The 18,338-nt window shown below is 37.6% G+C and overlaps 1 protein-coding gene across 6 annotated transcripts in view; it reads right to left on the bottom strand.

The window, feature by feature from the left end:
- Positions 1 to 3,888: 3,888 nt before the first annotated feature.
- CAGE1 (cancer antigen 1) overlaps positions 3,889 to 18,338 on the bottom strand; it is an 84,588-nt gene continuing 70,138 nt past the window's right edge. For 3 of the 6 annotated variants that reach the window (XM_027844162.1, XM_027844388.1, XM_027844317.1), the window contains 4 exons: positions 17,920 to 17,987; positions 12,556 to 12,624; positions 9,152 to 9,191; positions 3,893 to 4,273 (listed from right to left, as the gene is read on the bottom strand). In XM_027844162.1, coding sequence (XP_027699963.1) covers positions 4,169 to 4,273; positions 9,152 to 9,191; positions 12,556 to 12,624; positions 17,920 to 17,987 — 282 coding nt within the window. In that variant the 3' untranslated portion in view covers positions 3,893 to 4,168. Of the gene's footprint in view, positions 4,274 to 9,151; positions 9,192 to 12,555; positions 12,625 to 17,919; positions 17,988 to 18,338 lie in introns of all 6 variants that reach the window. The other 3 variants (XM_027844565.1, XM_027844246.1, XM_027844465.1) reach the window with 3 other exon arrangements.

Genomic DNA, 18,338 nt, shown 5'->3' with positions numbered 1-18,338 from the left:
TGTTACATTCATTTTTTTATTTTTTGGTGTATGGTGGTTCTTCCCATTTACATTGTTTTAGTTACTGCATATATTGTTTTCTTGGCTCTGCTTACTTCCCTCTGCATCAGTTCATGTAAATTTGTCCATGCTTATCTGTATTTATCATATAAATAATTTCTTACAACACAGTAATTCATGTAATTTGCTTAGCCATTCCCCAATCAATGGACATCTACTTTGTTTTCAATTCTTTGCTATCACAAAAAGTGCTGCTATATTTTAATATATATGGGAACTTCTTACTGATATCGTCCTTGTGGTACAAGCCTAGTGATAAACTCTTTGGTTCAAGGGATATGGACATTTTATTTTATTTGCCTAATTCCAAATTGTTTTCTAAAACAGTTGTACCATTTCATAGCTCCACTAACAAATTATTAGTGTGCCTATCATTCCACAACCCAACCAACATAGGCTAATCCAATTTCTTTGTCATCTTTACTAATTTTCAAGGTATGAAGTGAAACCTTAAGGTTGTTTTGATGTGCATTTCTCTTATATTAGTGATTGGGAGCATTCTTTCATGTCACAGTGAATATTTTGCAATTCTTTTGAGAACTCTTCATATCCTTCGACCACTTATTTACTGGAGATGGTTATTAGTCATATATATTTATTGCTTATATAACATAGATACCAAACCCTTATCAGAGAATTTTTTTCCTATTTGAACACTTCCTTCCTTATCATATGTGCAATATTTGTCTATACAGAGGCTTTTTAGTTTCATGTAATCTAAATTATAATATTTTGTAATTACCTGTATCTTGTTTGGTTAAGAATATGTTTCCTACCCGTATCAGTGTGAGCTATATGATCTTCTCTTCTAATTTTTTTAATGGTTTGATCATTAATATTAACGTCACATATTCATTTAAAATGTATTGTGAAATGTGGTATAAGGTTTTGGTCTAAGCTTAATTTCTGCCAGACTCCTTCCAGTTTTCCTAACATTTTTTGTTGAATTAGACTCTTGCCATAATAGCTGGGATCTCTGGGTTTATCAAACACTAGGTTACTGTGTTCTTTTGCTCCTGTATGTTGTGTGCCTAATCTGTCACACTGATCAATCTCTTTATTACACAGTACTAAATTGTTTTGGCAATTATACCTTTGAGGTATAGTTTGAGATTTGGTACTGTGAAGCCCCGCCTCCTTTCCATTTCCCGCCATTGATTCCCTTGATATTCTTTTGACCTTCTGTTCTTCCAGATAAATTGTATTATTTGTTCTCGGACTATAAAGTAATTCTTTGGGAGTTTGATTGGTATGGTACTGGATAAATAAATTAACTTAGGTAGTGTAATTTTTATTATATTGGCTTGGCACGTTGAAGTACTATTGATGGAACTGTGAATTGGTCCAGCTATTCTGGAGAGCAATTTGGAATTTTGCTCCAAAGTTTGCTAAATAGTACATACCCCTTGACTCAGTGATACCACTACTAGGTCTCCAAAGAGATCAAAGAAAGAGGAAAAGGCCCATTATGTACAAAAATGTTTATAGAGGCTCTTTTTGTGTTATCAAAGAATTATAAACTATGGTGTTGACCATCAATTGGGAAATGACAAATTTATGGTATCAGTATATAATGGGTTATTATCATGGGTATAATGGGATATAGAGGCAGCAAGGTGGCACAGCGGATAGAGCAGTGGGCTTGGAATCAGGAAGACTCATCTTTCTGATTTCAAATCCAACCTCAGACACTTACTAGCTCTGGGACCCTGGGCAAGTCACTTAACCCTGCTTGCCTCAGTTTTCTCATCTGCAAAAGGAGATGGAGAGGGAAATGACAAACCATCTCAGTATCTTTGCCAAGAAAACCTCAAATGGGATCACAAAGAGTCAGACATGACTGAAATGACTCAATAACAATAACATAATGGGATATTATTGAGGGTAACCAACAGGCTTCAAACTTATGGGTGAGTTAGTGGGATATTTACCCTAAGCATGTGAAGACTTCCGCCAGTGGAATGGGTGGATAAGAACAATTTTTTTTCCAGTGACTATGAAGGCAGCTGAGGGAGGTATTGTCTAGTGCTCAGAGCTTGATCAGACATCGAAGATGCCACTGTATCCCAGGCCATGGCCAGTCATCTTGACTTTTGTCCTGCCATTGGATTTAAAGGACTTTGATGACTCTGGAAGAAAGAGTGAGGCTGATGATTTTGTGCAATTCTGCTTCACTTAAATCTAATTCATGTGCAAGTCAAGATATCACCTGTGATGTCACAGCTCCTCTTTGAAAATGAAGGACAAAGGGGCAGTTAGGTGGTGAAGTGGATAGAGCGCCAGCCCTGGAGTCAGGAGAACCCGAGTTCAAATCTGGCCTCAGACACATAATACACACTAGCTGTGTGACTCTGGGCAAGTCACTTAACCCCAACTGCCTCATCAAAAAAAAAAATGGATAAACAACATTGTGCTGTAAGATATGGAGATGGTTTCGGAGAGACTTGGAAAGATCTGTATGAACTAATGCATAGTGGAATGAGCAGAATCAATTTATACCACAATATTGCAAAAATGAACAATTCTGAAAGATTTAAGAACTCTGATCAATGAAATGATTCCAGAGGACTGCTGAACGCTGCCCACCTTCTTACAGGGAGATAATAGATTAATATGTAAAATGAGATGTGAATTTTTGGAAGTGGCCAATGGGGGATATTTTGCTTGACTATATAATACAAGGTTCCTCCTTTCTTCCATCTCTCCCTTCTTCCTCCTTCCCTTTTCTTTCCTTCCTTCCACCCTTTCTTCCTCTCTCCTTCTAGTGGGGATGGTGGGGAATGTGGGAAGGAGAGGAAAAAAAAAAAGTGCTATTACTGAGCCTCTCTAAGAACCAGTGCCCATACTTCTGGGGACATGACCATGATCAGAACTGCAGAACTGATAGCTCACATTCAGCTAAATGAAAGCAGGGGCCATATAATTTTTGTCTTTATATCTCTACCACCTCGCACAGTATGTAGCACATTGTAAGCATTTAATAAATGCTTGCTGATTGATTGGCTAGAGGAGAACTCTCCCATTATTGACACACCTGAAACAGTACTCCTTGGCTTAGGTAGGAGATCAGTGTATTCAAGAATGCCTTGGGTGAGGCAGAGGTTTGATGATCACTTTCATAATCATAATAATTGCTAGCATTTATATAGTGTTTTAAGGTTTGCTTTAAGCACTTCACATGTTATTTGATCCTCACCACAACCCTGGGAGGTAGGTGCTATTATTATCCCCATTTTATAGATGAGTTAAGTTTATACACAGGTAAGTGCCTGAGGCAAGAATTGAACTCCTCCTTTCCTAGGAAATGTAGAAGTATGCCATTGCCTCAGAAAACTCATATAGGGCAGCGTTTGCATTGTCCTTCCTTTTGAACATCTTACTCAGTAGCCTACATCTATCCACTAACTTCAAAGAAGTTTTCAGGATCTCTGCAGTTGTGACCTAAGTGTAGAAAAGTGCTATTTCCCAAACTCTACTCAGTGTGGGTCTATGTCCATTCTAGTGCATGTCTTCTAACATTAGGAGGCCATTTCATAGTTCATTGTCATACCACTATGGAGCATGCCTATTGGGCGTGCTGACTAGACTCAGCTGGCATTGTCAGTGTAGAAAATACATGCTTCCACATACCATCCTGGACAAATCCCTTAAATGTAACCTTGTGTCCCTGTGTGTTAACTCTTAGAGGTTAACATGGTTTGTTTGTTTGGTTTTTTTTTTTTTTTGCTCCCCAACTGGACATTTTTCAATCTCACAGAATTTCAGATATAGTACTTATTTTGGGGTGGAGATGGTATTGAGAGAAGAAGGCAATAGAAAAAAAAGTGGGAGTGATTTTTCAAACTCTTCCCCCACCTCATCTTTACTATTAGAGGCCTATCAATGACTGTCATAGCGGTATTCAAAGTGACTGAAGTGGACACAGTACAAATCGAGATGAAAAAGAACCAATACATAAAAGCTCATGCTAGATGGACTAAGTCTGTTTTCAGAGACTATCCATAAATTCCCACTGAAATAAAATGGAAAAACTTGAACAATTTTCTCCCTGCTTTGTCTTACATTAACTTTAATATATCAATATTACATATATTATTTGGACACTTCACTATGGAACCAATCTGTTCACAGGATGGCTGTATGACTGGCAATATTTAGTCTTCACTTTTGGTGAATTTAAGTCTTTTCTTTTTGCTTCTAAGATGTTGTAAACCTATGAAGGAAAAGGAAAAAAGTCAGTATTTCTCAATTTCTATTTTTTTAACTATCAAAGGCAGGACACTGAACAGCTCACTAATTTATTATGCATGGAAATGGGCACAATGAGAGCATGGCTGGATGATGTCTCTTGTAATATAAAAACTTTATGTTAAGGTTTTTTTCACACTCCTTTTCTATCAGTACCTGCCAACAAGAACCAAAATTGCTTTGAGTTTCATGACCCTAATTACCAGTTAGTGGGAACATCAAAGAGCAGGAAAATGGCCAGATGATTGGCATGAAGATGGAAAAGGAATAAAAGAGGGAACCCTGGGCAACTCATCAACAGAATCATTAACCTCAACGAAATTGGGTGTTGATAGTATTTGATGTTCCATCAAAATTCAATAATGAGGAAATTTCTACTGTAGGAGGCAGTATGTTGTACTGGAAAGGGCACAAGATTAGAAGTCAGGAGGGGGTAATTCTTGTCTTGGCCCTGTCTTTAAGTAGTTGGGCCTCATTTTCCTCATATCTGAAATTACAACATGTACTTATTTCTGCGTCTTAGACAATAGGCTTTGTAGATGGACAATGCCTTAGAGGTTATCTAGTCCAAAATACTCACTGTATGGGTGAGGAAACTGAGGCCCAGTGAAACTATAATGGATTGCCTACCTAGTCTCTTAACTTCCAAATGGAAATGATTTAGCCTTATACTAAATCTAGAAATGTTCATATATTTTACTTCATTTCTCTCATTCTTATACATAAAACACAAAACTAACATCACGCTTGTGAAGAGATAACTTTTGGATATCTCTAGTTCCTTTGCGTATTATGTATTGTGTCTTTAATTGAACTGTAAACTCCTCAAGGGTAATGGGGACCTTATTTTCTGCTTTTATTTTTATTTCCAGCAAAAGAGTGTTACAGGTCACTGCAGAGACGTAATATATTTATTTAAACAGCACTATAAGCTTCTGTTTGAAAACACAGCTAAATATGAATTGGCTAACTCTTAGTAGCATACATTTTTAAAGAATATAAAAGATATGTTAGATTTGTATAATACCAAGATCATTATACTTCCTGACTAAATTTATAATATTTCTTAATTATTTAAGGAATTCAGACCACAAATACTATAGGCTGACATATTTTATAGCCAGCCTGCTTACACCCAAGAAATTCCAGGATATGAGGCGTGACTATATAAAACAATGAAAATTATTTTAAAATTTTTTTAAAGTATAAATTGTGTAATTGATGTAATTTCTTACAGATTACATTTATAGGTACAGCATGACTATCAGTCACTTCTACTGAAATTCTCCTATGATGGCTCATGTTGTGGAAGTGAACCTGTGTCTTTAGGAGTTGTGTGCTTAGCAGAGTACAATAAAGGCCTGCTGATATGTTGTCTATTATGTTTGAGGAGCAGTCCTGCTACCATTGGGGTGCTCAGCATCCTCAAGATAGCTACTCATTCAATAGCAATAGCTCTCAAAGATCATCTATTAAGTCCAAGAGGGATCAGTAGAAGATAACAGATTTAGAGATGGAAGGGACCTTAAATGAGGACACTGGGGCTAAGAGATGTTAAGTGACTTGCCCAAGGTCACACAGCTAGTAAGTGTCTGAGGCAGGACTTGACCTTGGGTCTTCTTAATGCTCTTCTACCCAGGGGCTATGATGAAAGCATGGATCCTTAAAGTGCTGAAGTATATAAGTATCAACAAATTAAATGTGGTAGGATTGAAATTAGAAAGCTATAAAGCTAGGGTTTTTTTTTTCTTAGTTAAGTTTTATTTTACGTTCACAAAGGTCTACATTCACTCCCTCCTACTTTCTTCCCTCTACTCCTTCTACCTCAATTAGAAAATAATAAGGTCCCTGTTACAGACATGTTATAGTGAAGGAAAACAAATTCCTACATTGGCCCTGTCCAGTGGGGTTATATCTCAAACTGCACCCTTAAGTCCATCACCTCTCTATCAGGAAGTAGGCAGCATGTTTCATCATGAGTCCTCTGGAATTGTGTTCATTAGATTTCCTAACTCTTTCAAAGCTGTGTAGCTTTACAATGTTATTACTATATAACATCCTCCTGGTTCTGCTCACTTCAGTTTGCATTAGTTCACACAAGTCTTCCCAGGTTTCCTTAAAACTATTCTCTTCATCATCTCTTGCAGCATAATAGTATTCCATCACATTCATATATATCATAACTTGTTCTGCCATACCTCAAATTCATGGGTATCCCCTAGCTTTCCAATTCTTTGCTACCACAAAAAGAGCTATTATAAATATTTTTGTACATATAGGTCCATTTCCTCCCTTTTTATTTTTATTGGTTCTTTGGGATATAAACCTAGTAGTGGCTGGGTCAAAGGGTATACATAGTTTAATAGCTTTTGGAGCATAGTTCCAAATTGCTTTCTAGAATTTCTGGACTAGTTCACAATTCCACTAACAGTAATAATTAAGTTTTTAAAAATTATTAATGACAATGAGTAATTAGAACTGTTTACATCTCTGACATACTGTGTTTCAAATGGACTTAGTTTCAATCTCTTCTTTTAACAGCGGCTAACCAGGAGTGAAATTAAATGATGTGAGATTTCTTTTCTCTATTTGTTCTTTGTTGAAAGTGATATGAATAAAGGGTGAGAAAGACGAGGGAGGAGAAAAAGTCAGCCATATGAATAAACTAGATTGATAATTCCCAAATAATCAAGAGTTGGCTATATCATTGGATAAGAAAGCCTCTTTTAAAAATTAAATTTCTTTTGTTACATTTTAAGTTCTGAACTGTCTCGCTTCTTTCCACCCCACACTACAGAAGACCACCATTTGACACAGATTTATAAATATATGTAAAAGCATATTATGTGTACTTCTGTTTATCAGTTCTTTCTCTGGAGGTGAATAGCATCTTCCTTCATAGGTCCAATAGGCTAGCTTTTAGAAGTTCTGGAGATTCAGCATTCCTTTCTGAGTCAGATCTAGGGCAAGGATGTTTTTTCTGAACAGATACACATAATGTGAGGAGGACTAGGAGTCAGGAAGACCTGGTTCAGTTCTCATCCTCTAACACTTAACACTGGTTTAACCACTGGCAATTAATGTAAGCTCTCAACCTCAGTTTCCTTATCTGTAAAACTGGGGAGAATCATAGCTGTAGTATCTATCTCAGAGGGTTGTTTTGAGACTCAAGTAAGATGATATATGGAAGGGGCAGGTAGGTGGCGCAGTGGATAAAGCATTGGCCCTGAAGTCAGGAGGACCTGAGTTCAAATCCGACCTCAGACCAAACACTTGACACTTACTAGCTGTGTGACCCTAGGCAAGTCACTTACCCCCGATTGCCTAAAAATTAAAATTTTTTTTTTAAAAAAAGATGATATATGGAAAGCCCTTTTCAAACAATATAAATATGAGCTAGTATAGTTAGGAGTGGGCAGAGGTGATGAAGAAGGTGAAGCTAATCATTTCCTATGGCCCTGAGTCTGAGCACCTAGATTGTCTAAATAAGCCTGCTTATGATTCTTGGGTCTTACTCCCTCCTTGTAAGAGAAACCTCATTCAGTACTAAAACACCACTTAGTTTAATCATTTATATGAGACTGAAAAAATTAATCTTACAGTGATGAAGATGCTATTTTTCATAGGGAGTAAGGCTCTCATCAGAATATAACTTGTACATCTCTAGTCAAACTTTATATTTCCTACAATTTCAACTGGAGACTTGAAAGATCATTTTTTTTCATGGGATGCTGAATAGTTACTGTTTTCTAACCACTAAATCATGTGCCAAAGCTGGAAGACATGAAGCTTGATACAAAGCTCCTTCATGACAAAATTGTGTTATAAATATTAATAAGAGAGTAATATCAAGTATCAAAATGTTTTATGATAAAAATTCAAGATGCCAGATAATAACGTATTATTAAGATAAATTCCCTGGGCTTCTCAAAGGCAAATTCATGTCAGACCCTAAAGAAGAGCTCTCTACGAATTTACTCATGGGGGGAAAAGTTTATCTGGGATTTGTGCAATTTTAGTGTTGCAAAGTGATTTCCTTAAGGGTTCTCTTGTGTCCTGCATTGAGCTAAAAACTGGTTTCCCACAAGTGGTTTAATATAGGAAAGGACAGGATAGGATAGTGATTGGTCCTCTGATTTCATTGGGATAGGGAACTTCTGGGTAAAGAAACTTCCTGTACTAATGCAACACATTCTATGCAACTTAAAGTCTTAGAGGGCAGTCCTGGAGCATTCATTTCCAGGGTTTCAGGTTAAGTTTGGAAAGACTGCTGCAGACCCAGAAGTTCTGTTGCAAACTCTGCCTAGCACAGGACTTGAGTGGCATGATTTATACAATCTATACCCTCCTGTATTTTTTAGGTGCCTATCTCTATCTGGTGAGTGGTCTGTAATAGAGTTGGAGCAGAACCAGCTATGGGTTCTATAAAAAACCCTAGGAAATGCAACAGTGACCTGCTGTCTAAAGCTCAACATTCTTTCTGTTGCTTTGGTGTAGAGAAGTTTTAGTGAGTGACTACTGAAGCTGCCTGTCACTGGAAGAAATCTGGTCCAGAGGATAGAGTGGGAGGGGATAATGCAGATAGGGATTTGGAAAAAACGGAGCTGACTTACTGAAATACAGACTTTCTTAAGTATGAGAGCTCAGATTTAGTCATGGGCATTGTCACATTATATGGACATTTAATAGAAGTCTTTAAAATGATAAAATGATGTACGTAGACTGCTTTGTAAATCTCAGTGCTATATGCATGTCAATTCACTTTATTTAATATATTGAATAAATTACTAAAGTATTGTCAGGTATAATAATTAATATTATTAATAATAACATGTTGACTTACTGCAGTCATGGACTTTGGCTGTTTTTCTAAACCTTTTGTTCTGTAAGAGATAGAAAGGCAGATCACAAAGGGTTTGCAACAATGAATATAATGGAAATTTTTGCCATCACAATGCCTTGTACTAGTAGGTCCTTAATAAATGATGTTGAATTGAACTGATTCATTTGTTAAACTCTTTTTCTCACTTTCAGGGAAACATTCAACAATCTATGATAAAAACACAACTTTAAAAGACCAAGATAAAACCTATGATAAAAACACAACTTTAAAAGACTAAGATAAAAAGTTTCCCTGAATAATGTGTGGGCTAGTATCACTGAAGTGAAGTAGCAATACTGAATTAGATATCTCCACAAGTTTAGACCTTTCTGCAGATTTTTCTTAGGAAATGAGTAAAAGCTAAAAATCTAAAGCATTCTCCTATAATCTGCTACCCACATTTAATATCTATGTCCCATTTATGATGAGGCTTTTAGGATCAGGTCACAGAGGTAGTGTTATAGAAATATTACAACTCATGAACCTAGTATAGTCAGAAATCTTGATCACATATTACTGTTTTCTAAGGAAATTAGGTATTCTCTGGGTTTTTGTGCTTTTTGTTGGGGGAGGGGAGCTAGTACACTGTCTCGGCCTTATTTTAGTGTCCTCTTCATGAATTACTCCCTAAACTCATACTCGAAGGTTGAAGGTGGCTGCTACCTCAAGGTTTAAGGGTACTCAGTGGGTCTGTACTTCTAAAACTATAGTTCATAAGCCCCCCCCCCCCCCCCCCCCCGTCTGTTTCCTTTTAAAAGTTAGTCAGTAGACATAATTAGCTAAAAACAAAGGCATTTACTAAGATGGTATCATAAGAACAACAGTAACAAAACATTCCCCCTATAAACTTGAGGTACAGTCTACTTCAACTGGTAGGAGGGGTGGGCACACACTTAAAGAATACACTGATGGTGGGAAATATATGTTGTTAAGGCAACTTGCCTCTGGCACTACAGGGCCCTGATGTCCTTTCTTTTATCCCCCTTGGGAACAGCATATTTACTGGAGAGATCACTCAGCTGGATTCCCAAGGCCTTTTGTTCCTCACAGCTGGATTCCTGACTGTTAGGTCAGTCTTTCCAAACTTAACCTGAAACCCTGGAAATGAATGCTCCAGTTCAGGAATTCAGTTAACTGAATCCAGTTAACTCTCTTCTCTACTGCCAAAGGTCACATTCTCTGGAGGCATCTCCATTGACTTGTCCCTTCTGGCTGCTGGGTGAAGAGTGTTCTACTGGGCAAGTAGCTCTAAATGCAGGGGTTTTTAACCTAAGATCTGACAACCTTGTAAAAAAAACTATTTCAACATGATTGGTTTTCTTTGTAATCCTATGTATTTTATGCATTTAAAAACATTATTCTGAGAAGAGGCCCATAGGCTTTGCCAGAATATCACAGGGGGGGCAGCTAGGTGGCACAGTGGATAGAGCATCCCCTGAAGTCAGGAGACCTAACACTTGACACTTACTAGCTGTGTGACCTTGGGCAAATCACTTAACCCCAATTGCCTAAAAAAACCAAACAAACAAACAAAAAAACAAAACAAAACAATATCAAAGGGGTCTGATTTGGTCCCATGGCTTAGATTAAAGCAAATACCTGAGTCTGAAAAATTTCCCTAAAAACTGGTACTCAGGGAAATGATACAGTGATGAGCTTTATTATTACATGGTTCAGTAAACAGGCAAACAAAGAACACACACAATATTTACATGGAAATATAAATAGACAGATCATCCCCACAGAAGCAAAAAACTTAATCCAGTGTGAAGGGGTGGGAGACATGTCATGGAAGAAACATGCTTAAAGCTGGGGTTTAGGAGGCAAGATCATATACTCTAAGAATAGGCTTGGTTGAAAACAGGTAATTGGTACCAAATGTAGGATTCTAATTAGATCCAGATATGGTAGAAAAATTCTCAGGGTCCCTTATTGATGCCAGGCTTAGAGAGAGGAGTTTCTTTTTTTTTTTTTCTTTTGTAAGGCAGTTGGGGTTAAGTGACTTGCCCAGGGTCACACAGCCAGTAAGTGTCAAGTGAGGCCAAATTTGAACTCAGGTCCTTCTGACTCCAGGCCCGATGCTCCATCTACCGCGCCACCTCGCTGCCTCCAGCAGTTTCTTTGAGACCACAAACTGGTAGGAAGACTATCTAAGGCAGTCAAAGGAGAATGACTCAAGGCCCCTGCAATAGGTCAAGTTAATCAAAAAGCTGCAAGCCTTATCTTCCTAAATCAGAGTTAACAGTAGAAAAGAACAAACTGCCTATTTTGCCCCTATGCTTCTATAGGCATTACAACCATTTAGCTTAAATGACTCCATGTTAGAGTTTTATCACTATACTATGACATCAAACTATAACCATAACATCAAATGAAAATATAAAAAAATATAAAGTTTATGTTCATCACAAGGTCTCTAACATAAATATGTTAGATTTCTAGAATTGTAAGGTACCTTAGAAGGTCTTAGAACCATAGATTTAGACTTTAAACTTTAGATGTCATCTAATCCAACCCCATCTTTTATAAATCAGGAAACGGGTCATGATAAGTAACTTGTCCAAAGTCACATAGGTAGTGACAGAATTGTGATTTGAACCTGGGTCTTCTCACCTCAAATCAGTGCTTTTTCTGTTGAACCACGCTGACCTCTAGTACTCTTTCATATTTTAGGTAGGATTAAATCTCTGCAAACCAGCCCAGATGTGAAAGTCTGTTCCACTTTTTAAAATTTCTAGAGCAAAAGATTGTACAACTTGACCTAGAAAGTTATCTTTTATAACTTATGTTAAAAAAAAGTTCAAAAAAATCCTAGTTGACACATATTTGGGGGAGTACAAATAGGATCCCTATAAGTACATTTTTGAACACAACCAATATGAGGTCCCATTCAACTTCAGGGGTCTTTGATTATATAAACAATGCCAATGTAGAGGGCTAGGTTTTCTCCTAATTCTTCCCCTTTGAGCTTTACAGGAACAAATAGGAAGAATCAGCTGAGAAAAACAAGAACTGTTATATCTTGGTACAGTGAAAAGAGCACTGGATTTGGAAGCAGAGGTCCTGGGTTCAAGTCCCAGCTCTATCACTTAATAGTCACTTGACTTAGGGCAAGTTATTTACCCCTTCCTGGCCTCAGTTTCTTCAAATGTAAAATAAGAGGCTGGATTACTTGATGTCTAATATCTCTAAATCTATGGAACTCTAGGTACCTAAAAAATGAGATTTAACTTTTTATGTCAAAACCTTATCACAAAATATGTTGTTATTAATCTATTTTCAGTAGACAAAGATTTAACTGATAAGCTCTGCAATCTCCCATTGTTAAGGTTACCTTTTTTATTTGACAGAAATGGAAAGCTTACCTTAAATTTAAGGTTTGCACTTTAGGCTTCTTAATTAAATCTTCCAACTGTCTATTCCTCTTTTCTAAACTAAAAAAAAAAACCAACTTCTGTTAAGTGAAATTGTATTTCCATATAGTGTTTTGTTAGAGAAATAGAGAATGCGTTTTTATATGACACTTCCTCTCATAAAAGAGATACATATGAATACAATATAAATACATATTCATATAAACCTTTGTTTATATTTATGTATACATACATATATACATATAGATCTTTTAAATTTTGTACCTCTCATAGGGGTAGATAAAATGCCTGAAGAACTATGGACAGAGTTTCACAATATTGTACAGGTGGCAGCAACAAAAAACATCCTAAAGAAAAAGAATATCAAGAAAGTAAAATGGCTATCTGATAAGGCTTTACAAATAGCTAAGAAAAGAAGGAAAGCAAAAGGTAAAGGAAAATGGGAAAGATATACCAAACTGAATGCAGAATTCTAGAGAATAACAAGGAAAGATAAGAAGTTTTTCTTAAATGAGCAAAGCAAAGAAATAGAAGAAAGCAACAGAATGGGAAAGACAAGTGATCTCTTAATGAAAATTAAGATTAATATCATGCAAAAATGGCTAAAGGACAAAAATGGTAGGGGCTCACCAGAAGCAGAAGAGATTATTAAGAAGAGGTGGCAAGAATACACAAAACTATACAAGAAAGAACCACTATGATGTGGTTACTGATCTATAGCCAGACATCTTAGAGAATAAAGTCAAGTGGGCCTTAGGAAGCATTGATAACAATAAGGCTAGTGGAAGTGATGTAATTCCAACTGAGCTATTTAAAATCCTAAAAGATGATGCTGTTAAAGTGCTGCACCTCCAACAAATTTGGAAAACTCAACAGTGGCCACTGGATTGCAAAAGATCAGTTTATATTTCAATCCTAAAGAAGGACAATGCCAAGGAATATTCAAATTACCAAACAATTGCACCCATTTTACACAACAGCAAGGTTATGCTTAAGATTCTGCAAGCTAGGCTTCAGCAATATGTGAACCAAGAATTACTAGAAGAGCAGGCTGGTTTTGGAAGAGGCAGAGGAACCAGAGACCAAATTGTCTGGATTATGGAGAAAGCAAGGTAATTCAAGATAAATATCTACTTCTGCTTCATTGACTACATACACTAAAGCCTTTGACTATGTGGATCACAACAAAATGTGGCAAGTCCTGGAAAAGATGGAAATATCAGATCATCTTACTTGTCTCCAGAAGATGTTGTATGCAGATCAAGAAGCAACAGTTAGAAATGAACATGGAACAATTTATTGGTTTAAAACTAGAAAAGGAATACAAGGCTATATGGTATTACCTTATTTATTTAACTTATATACAGAGTAGGTCATGTGAAATGCCAGGGTGGATGAATCAAAAGCTGGAATTAAGGCTGCTGGGAGAAATATCAACAATCTCAGATGTGCAGATGATGCCATTCTGGCAGTGCAAAGTGAAGAAGAACTAAGAAGCCTCTTGATGAGGCTGAAAGAGGAGACAGTATAAAAGCTGGCTTGAAGCTCTGCATTAAAAAAAAACAAACCCAAATCTATGATCTTGGCAATTTTGGCATCACTTCCTGGCAAACAGAGGGAAAAGAAATGGAAGCAGTGTTAGATTTTATGTTCTTGAGCTCAAAGATCACTGCAGACAATGACTACAGCCATGAAATTAAAAGATGCTTGCTCCCTGGAAGGAAAGCTATGCCAAATTTGGACAGCATACTTAAAAAGCTGACACATCACCTTGCTGATGAAGGTCTATATAGTCAAAGCTATGATTTTTCCAGTAGCAATGTATGGCTGTGCGAGCTGGACTAAAAGGAAAGCTGAATGCTGCTAAATTGATACTTTTGAATTGTGGTTCTGGAGAAAAGTTTTGAGAGTCCCTTGGACAGCAAGGAAATAAAATCAGTCAATACTTAAAGAAATTAATTCAGAATTAATTCAGACTATTCACTGGAAGGTCAAATACTGAAGCTGAAGCTTAAATACTCTGGTCACATAATGAGAAGACAGGACTCATTGGAAGAGACCCTGATGTTGGAAAATATTGAAGGCAAAAGGAAAAGCGGATGGCAAAGGGTGAGGTGGATAAATGGAAAAGTTGAACATGAACTTGGGCAGACGTTAAGAGATAGTGGAGGATAGAAGGGCTTGGGGTGCTATGGTCCATGGGGTCATGAGGAATCGGATATGACTGAATGACTGAACAACAACATCAACAACCTCTCATGTACTTTTGCATTCTATTTTATATAATATTTTTGTGCACATGCCCTATGTGAGAGGAATTCTGCTATATTTTGATCTTTAAAAATAACTGATATAAATACGAAACCACTAAAATAGACTAAAAAAAAAAGAATGTACTGAATCATTTGAGGTAGCAAGAGAGTTTTAAAGAACCCATTTGGCTAGAAGTTGGTCAGAGATTATGGTTCCCTCTGGTATGTACTTCTAATGAAATATCATTAACTATATGTTCTGGTCTCCAGTTTATAGAAAGGCACCCTTAAAAGGAAGAGAAAGCCTAAGACTGGTTAAAAAGGGGCTATCTCTAGATCTCATTTAATTATCTTGTGTATGTATGTGTCCCCTTGAAAGAACATAAACTCCCTGAGGGCAGGGACTATTTCATAGTCTTTGCATTCTGAGTACTAGCACACTGCCTGGGACGTAATAGGTGCTTAACAAATGCTTGGTGATTGGCTGATAACTATTTTGGCATAAACTTTGATTGATTTGGGGGGCGGGGCTCAGGAAATTACACTTCCTACAACTTAGCAGTATGTGATCTCACAGATAAAGGACTGTTGGTGTGGCTGGAAACCATTTCACTGACCTAGTAGATGGAGTGGGGTGTGGCCTTCTCCAGTGTAGTGGTCAGGCTGCAGTGGTTCAGGGAAAACAATCCCTGCTGTGACTGTGATTGAACCTGGCCCATAGAAGGAAATCTTCAGAAACATCCAAGACACCATCTGTAAAGCTATGGTCTTATAATGCTGAAAGGGAAAATGTTCCTCACTCATGACATTCCTTGACACGATATAAAGAGAAATGTTGTGGTCACTGTGTAAATTGTTCTCTTGGTTCTGCTTACTTTACTCTGTATATACAAGTTGGGCATAGGGGACAACTTGTGGGAGGGCATTGAAACTAGTACATCAGCACCCAGAAGCTGAGACGAAAAAGATGCCTGATCAAAGAAAAGGCAGAGAATGCCCCCCACCCACAGAACAACTAAGGCAGATCATGAAGTCCTTTACATTTAGAGAACAAGTGATTCAGGAAAAGGCTTCTACTCATCACCTACTCAGTATGAAAAACAAGGTGAGAGAGAACTTTCTAGGCCCTGGCTGCTCCCCACCAGGGGTACACTGTAAGATGGGGTCCTCTGGCAGCCAGTGGGCTGGAGGGGTGGGAGAGAAGAGAGGTCTTAAGAGTGGAAGTCATCAGAGCAGGGCAGTTGACCTGTGGGGCAGGAAGGCAGCAGTTGTGGCCGATAATCCTGACAAAGGCCTCAGTCTCTCTTCCCCTTGAAGCTGCTGTCTATGATCAGTTTATAAAAGATAAGTAAGGCAAGACTTCTGGACTGGGGTTCTGAAACTAGACCTTATACTACTCTGTTAACAGAGAGGAGAGCAAGAACACTGGGGGAAAAGTCTACAGCAAAGTGAAGGCCTAGGGAGTCAAGGTGGTGATCCAATTGTCATTGCCTGTCTGTACGCACCTCACTATGCTGTGTGTTTCCCAAGACAGTGGGCTGTATTATGAGCTGTTGGAGGACCTATGGCCCAGCATACGTGGAGGGCTGGACAGTGATGTTGCTATGGCACAAACTAGCTTCATACTAGGTCCCTGACAATACTTTTTGAGCCCTGCCCTTTTCTTTCAGGCAGGCCTATGCCAAAAGTCTTGGGGCCCTGGTACTCAGCTTGTCATGCCCTGACATATGCCTATGAAATGGAGGGATTGGGGCAGATCATGTTGTATAGTCTGGCCCCTAACCATTGTACCCAGGTAAAATCAGGTCATGTCAAAGGCAACTTTATGAACTCTGTATTGACATTTTCATTACCTACAAAGCCAGTTCAGTCTTCCTTGAATCAGTGCTTTCTGGATATGCTGCTATTTAGTTTTTTTATGGGTCTACTTAGTACCCTGGAAGATCCACATTCTACACCCTGGAACCCTTGGTAGGATCAGTTTAAAAAAAAACTCAACAAACTTTTATTGATGCCTTTTGATTTTATACCACAGTCATTTCTGGGTACACAACCTTCTTTCCATCCCCTCCAAAATGAACCTTCCCTGGTAACAAAAGAAAACCAACCAATGCAATGGTTGTATCTAGCAGTCTATGTAATATTCTGTACCCATAGTCTTCCATCTCTCTACCAAAAAGGGGATGATGTGTTTCATTTTCTGTTTTCTGGAACCAAAGTGGTCATTATAATTAGTTCAGCTTCCTTTTAGTGTTATTTTCATTTACATCATTGCATATATTGTTCTCCTGGGTCTATCTAATATTGCTGCATCAATTCTTACAAGTCATCTCATGTTTCTTTGAATTCCTCCTATTCATTGTTTCTTGCAGTGCAATCATATCACAGCCATGAAACCAGCGCATGCATAAAGTAATCCCATTTGTATTGTCTCTGTTGGACATCCACCTATGCTACTCTGCTGTTGTCTGTTACTCTGTTGGGCTTCAGCTATTCAGTCTCTTTAGGGCTGCCTCTTACTTTCTGCTGTCATCTTCTAAGGCTGAAGTAGCTAATAAGCCTCTCCCCACTAGGAGACAACTACAACTCGTTAAATGCATGGTTTAAGATAATGAGTAACCATAATCCAGCCAGGCAACCAGCAAAAGCTAGCAGAATACTCCAGTCTAAAACTGTTTATTCTTTCAATCTTTTTCAAATGGCACTAAATTAGACAACCTGACTTAGGGTTAGACAGTAAGTCCCTTATTGCCAGTCTGCACCCCCCAAACCCAGACTCCACCCAAAAAACCATATACAGATGAATCTAGGGATAAGAATAAAAGGTCAAAGCAAAGCCACTGGCTGTTCCTCATTTCCTGCCATTACTGTCCCATCTGTCAAGAACAAAAGCACTGACTTTTGTGAAACTTTCCATCTAATCTTCCTACACCTGTATGGTCTCTTCTGAACCTTAAGTAGACCAGGGTCCTATTCTAAAAAATGGTGCATTTCCTCTTTTAAAGAGTCTAAGAAAACTAACTCATTGGTAACCGAATGATCTAAAGGTATCAGTGACTACTTAAAATTGCAAAGCATAAATAAATTTGTTTTGTCAACTTACTGTGCAATCTGGAAGTGAGACATCTCAAGCCTTTGGTCAGCACATTCTATGATCTCATATGATGTTACCTTTAATAAAATAAAGTTTAATATTTAAAAAAACCAAGCCAAAGGTAGTAGAAAGAGACCTAAAACAAACACATTTGTTGTCTGATAATTGTTAATTTGGTTATTATAGTTTATTGAATGCTAAGGATATTTTGTAAGATTTTACTTATCTTAGTTGACTATGTTTGTTGATGGTTAAAAAAATAAATTAATGTATTTCCTGCTGGATCCTAATAACCATTTCTAGAAAAAGTGTTTAACAAAGTGGTTTAAGGCTGTGTGGATGTGGTTTGAACATGTACCTCCTCCTCACTCTCCCTCCCATTATTTTTTTCTCTATATCACACTCATAGTTATAAGATATGGACTCTG

Source organism: Vombatus ursinus, unplaced genomic scaffold (assembly GCF_900497805.2).
Source record: "Vombatus ursinus unplaced genomic scaffold, bare-nosed wombat genome assembly UNPS02000577.1, whole genome shotgun sequence".
Taxonomy (NCBI): Eukaryota; Metazoa; Chordata; class Mammalia; order Diprotodontia; family Vombatidae; genus Vombatus; species Vombatus ursinus.
Note: the sequence above shows the minus strand (reverse complement) of the source record. Positions and strands in the feature narration are given on the sequence as shown.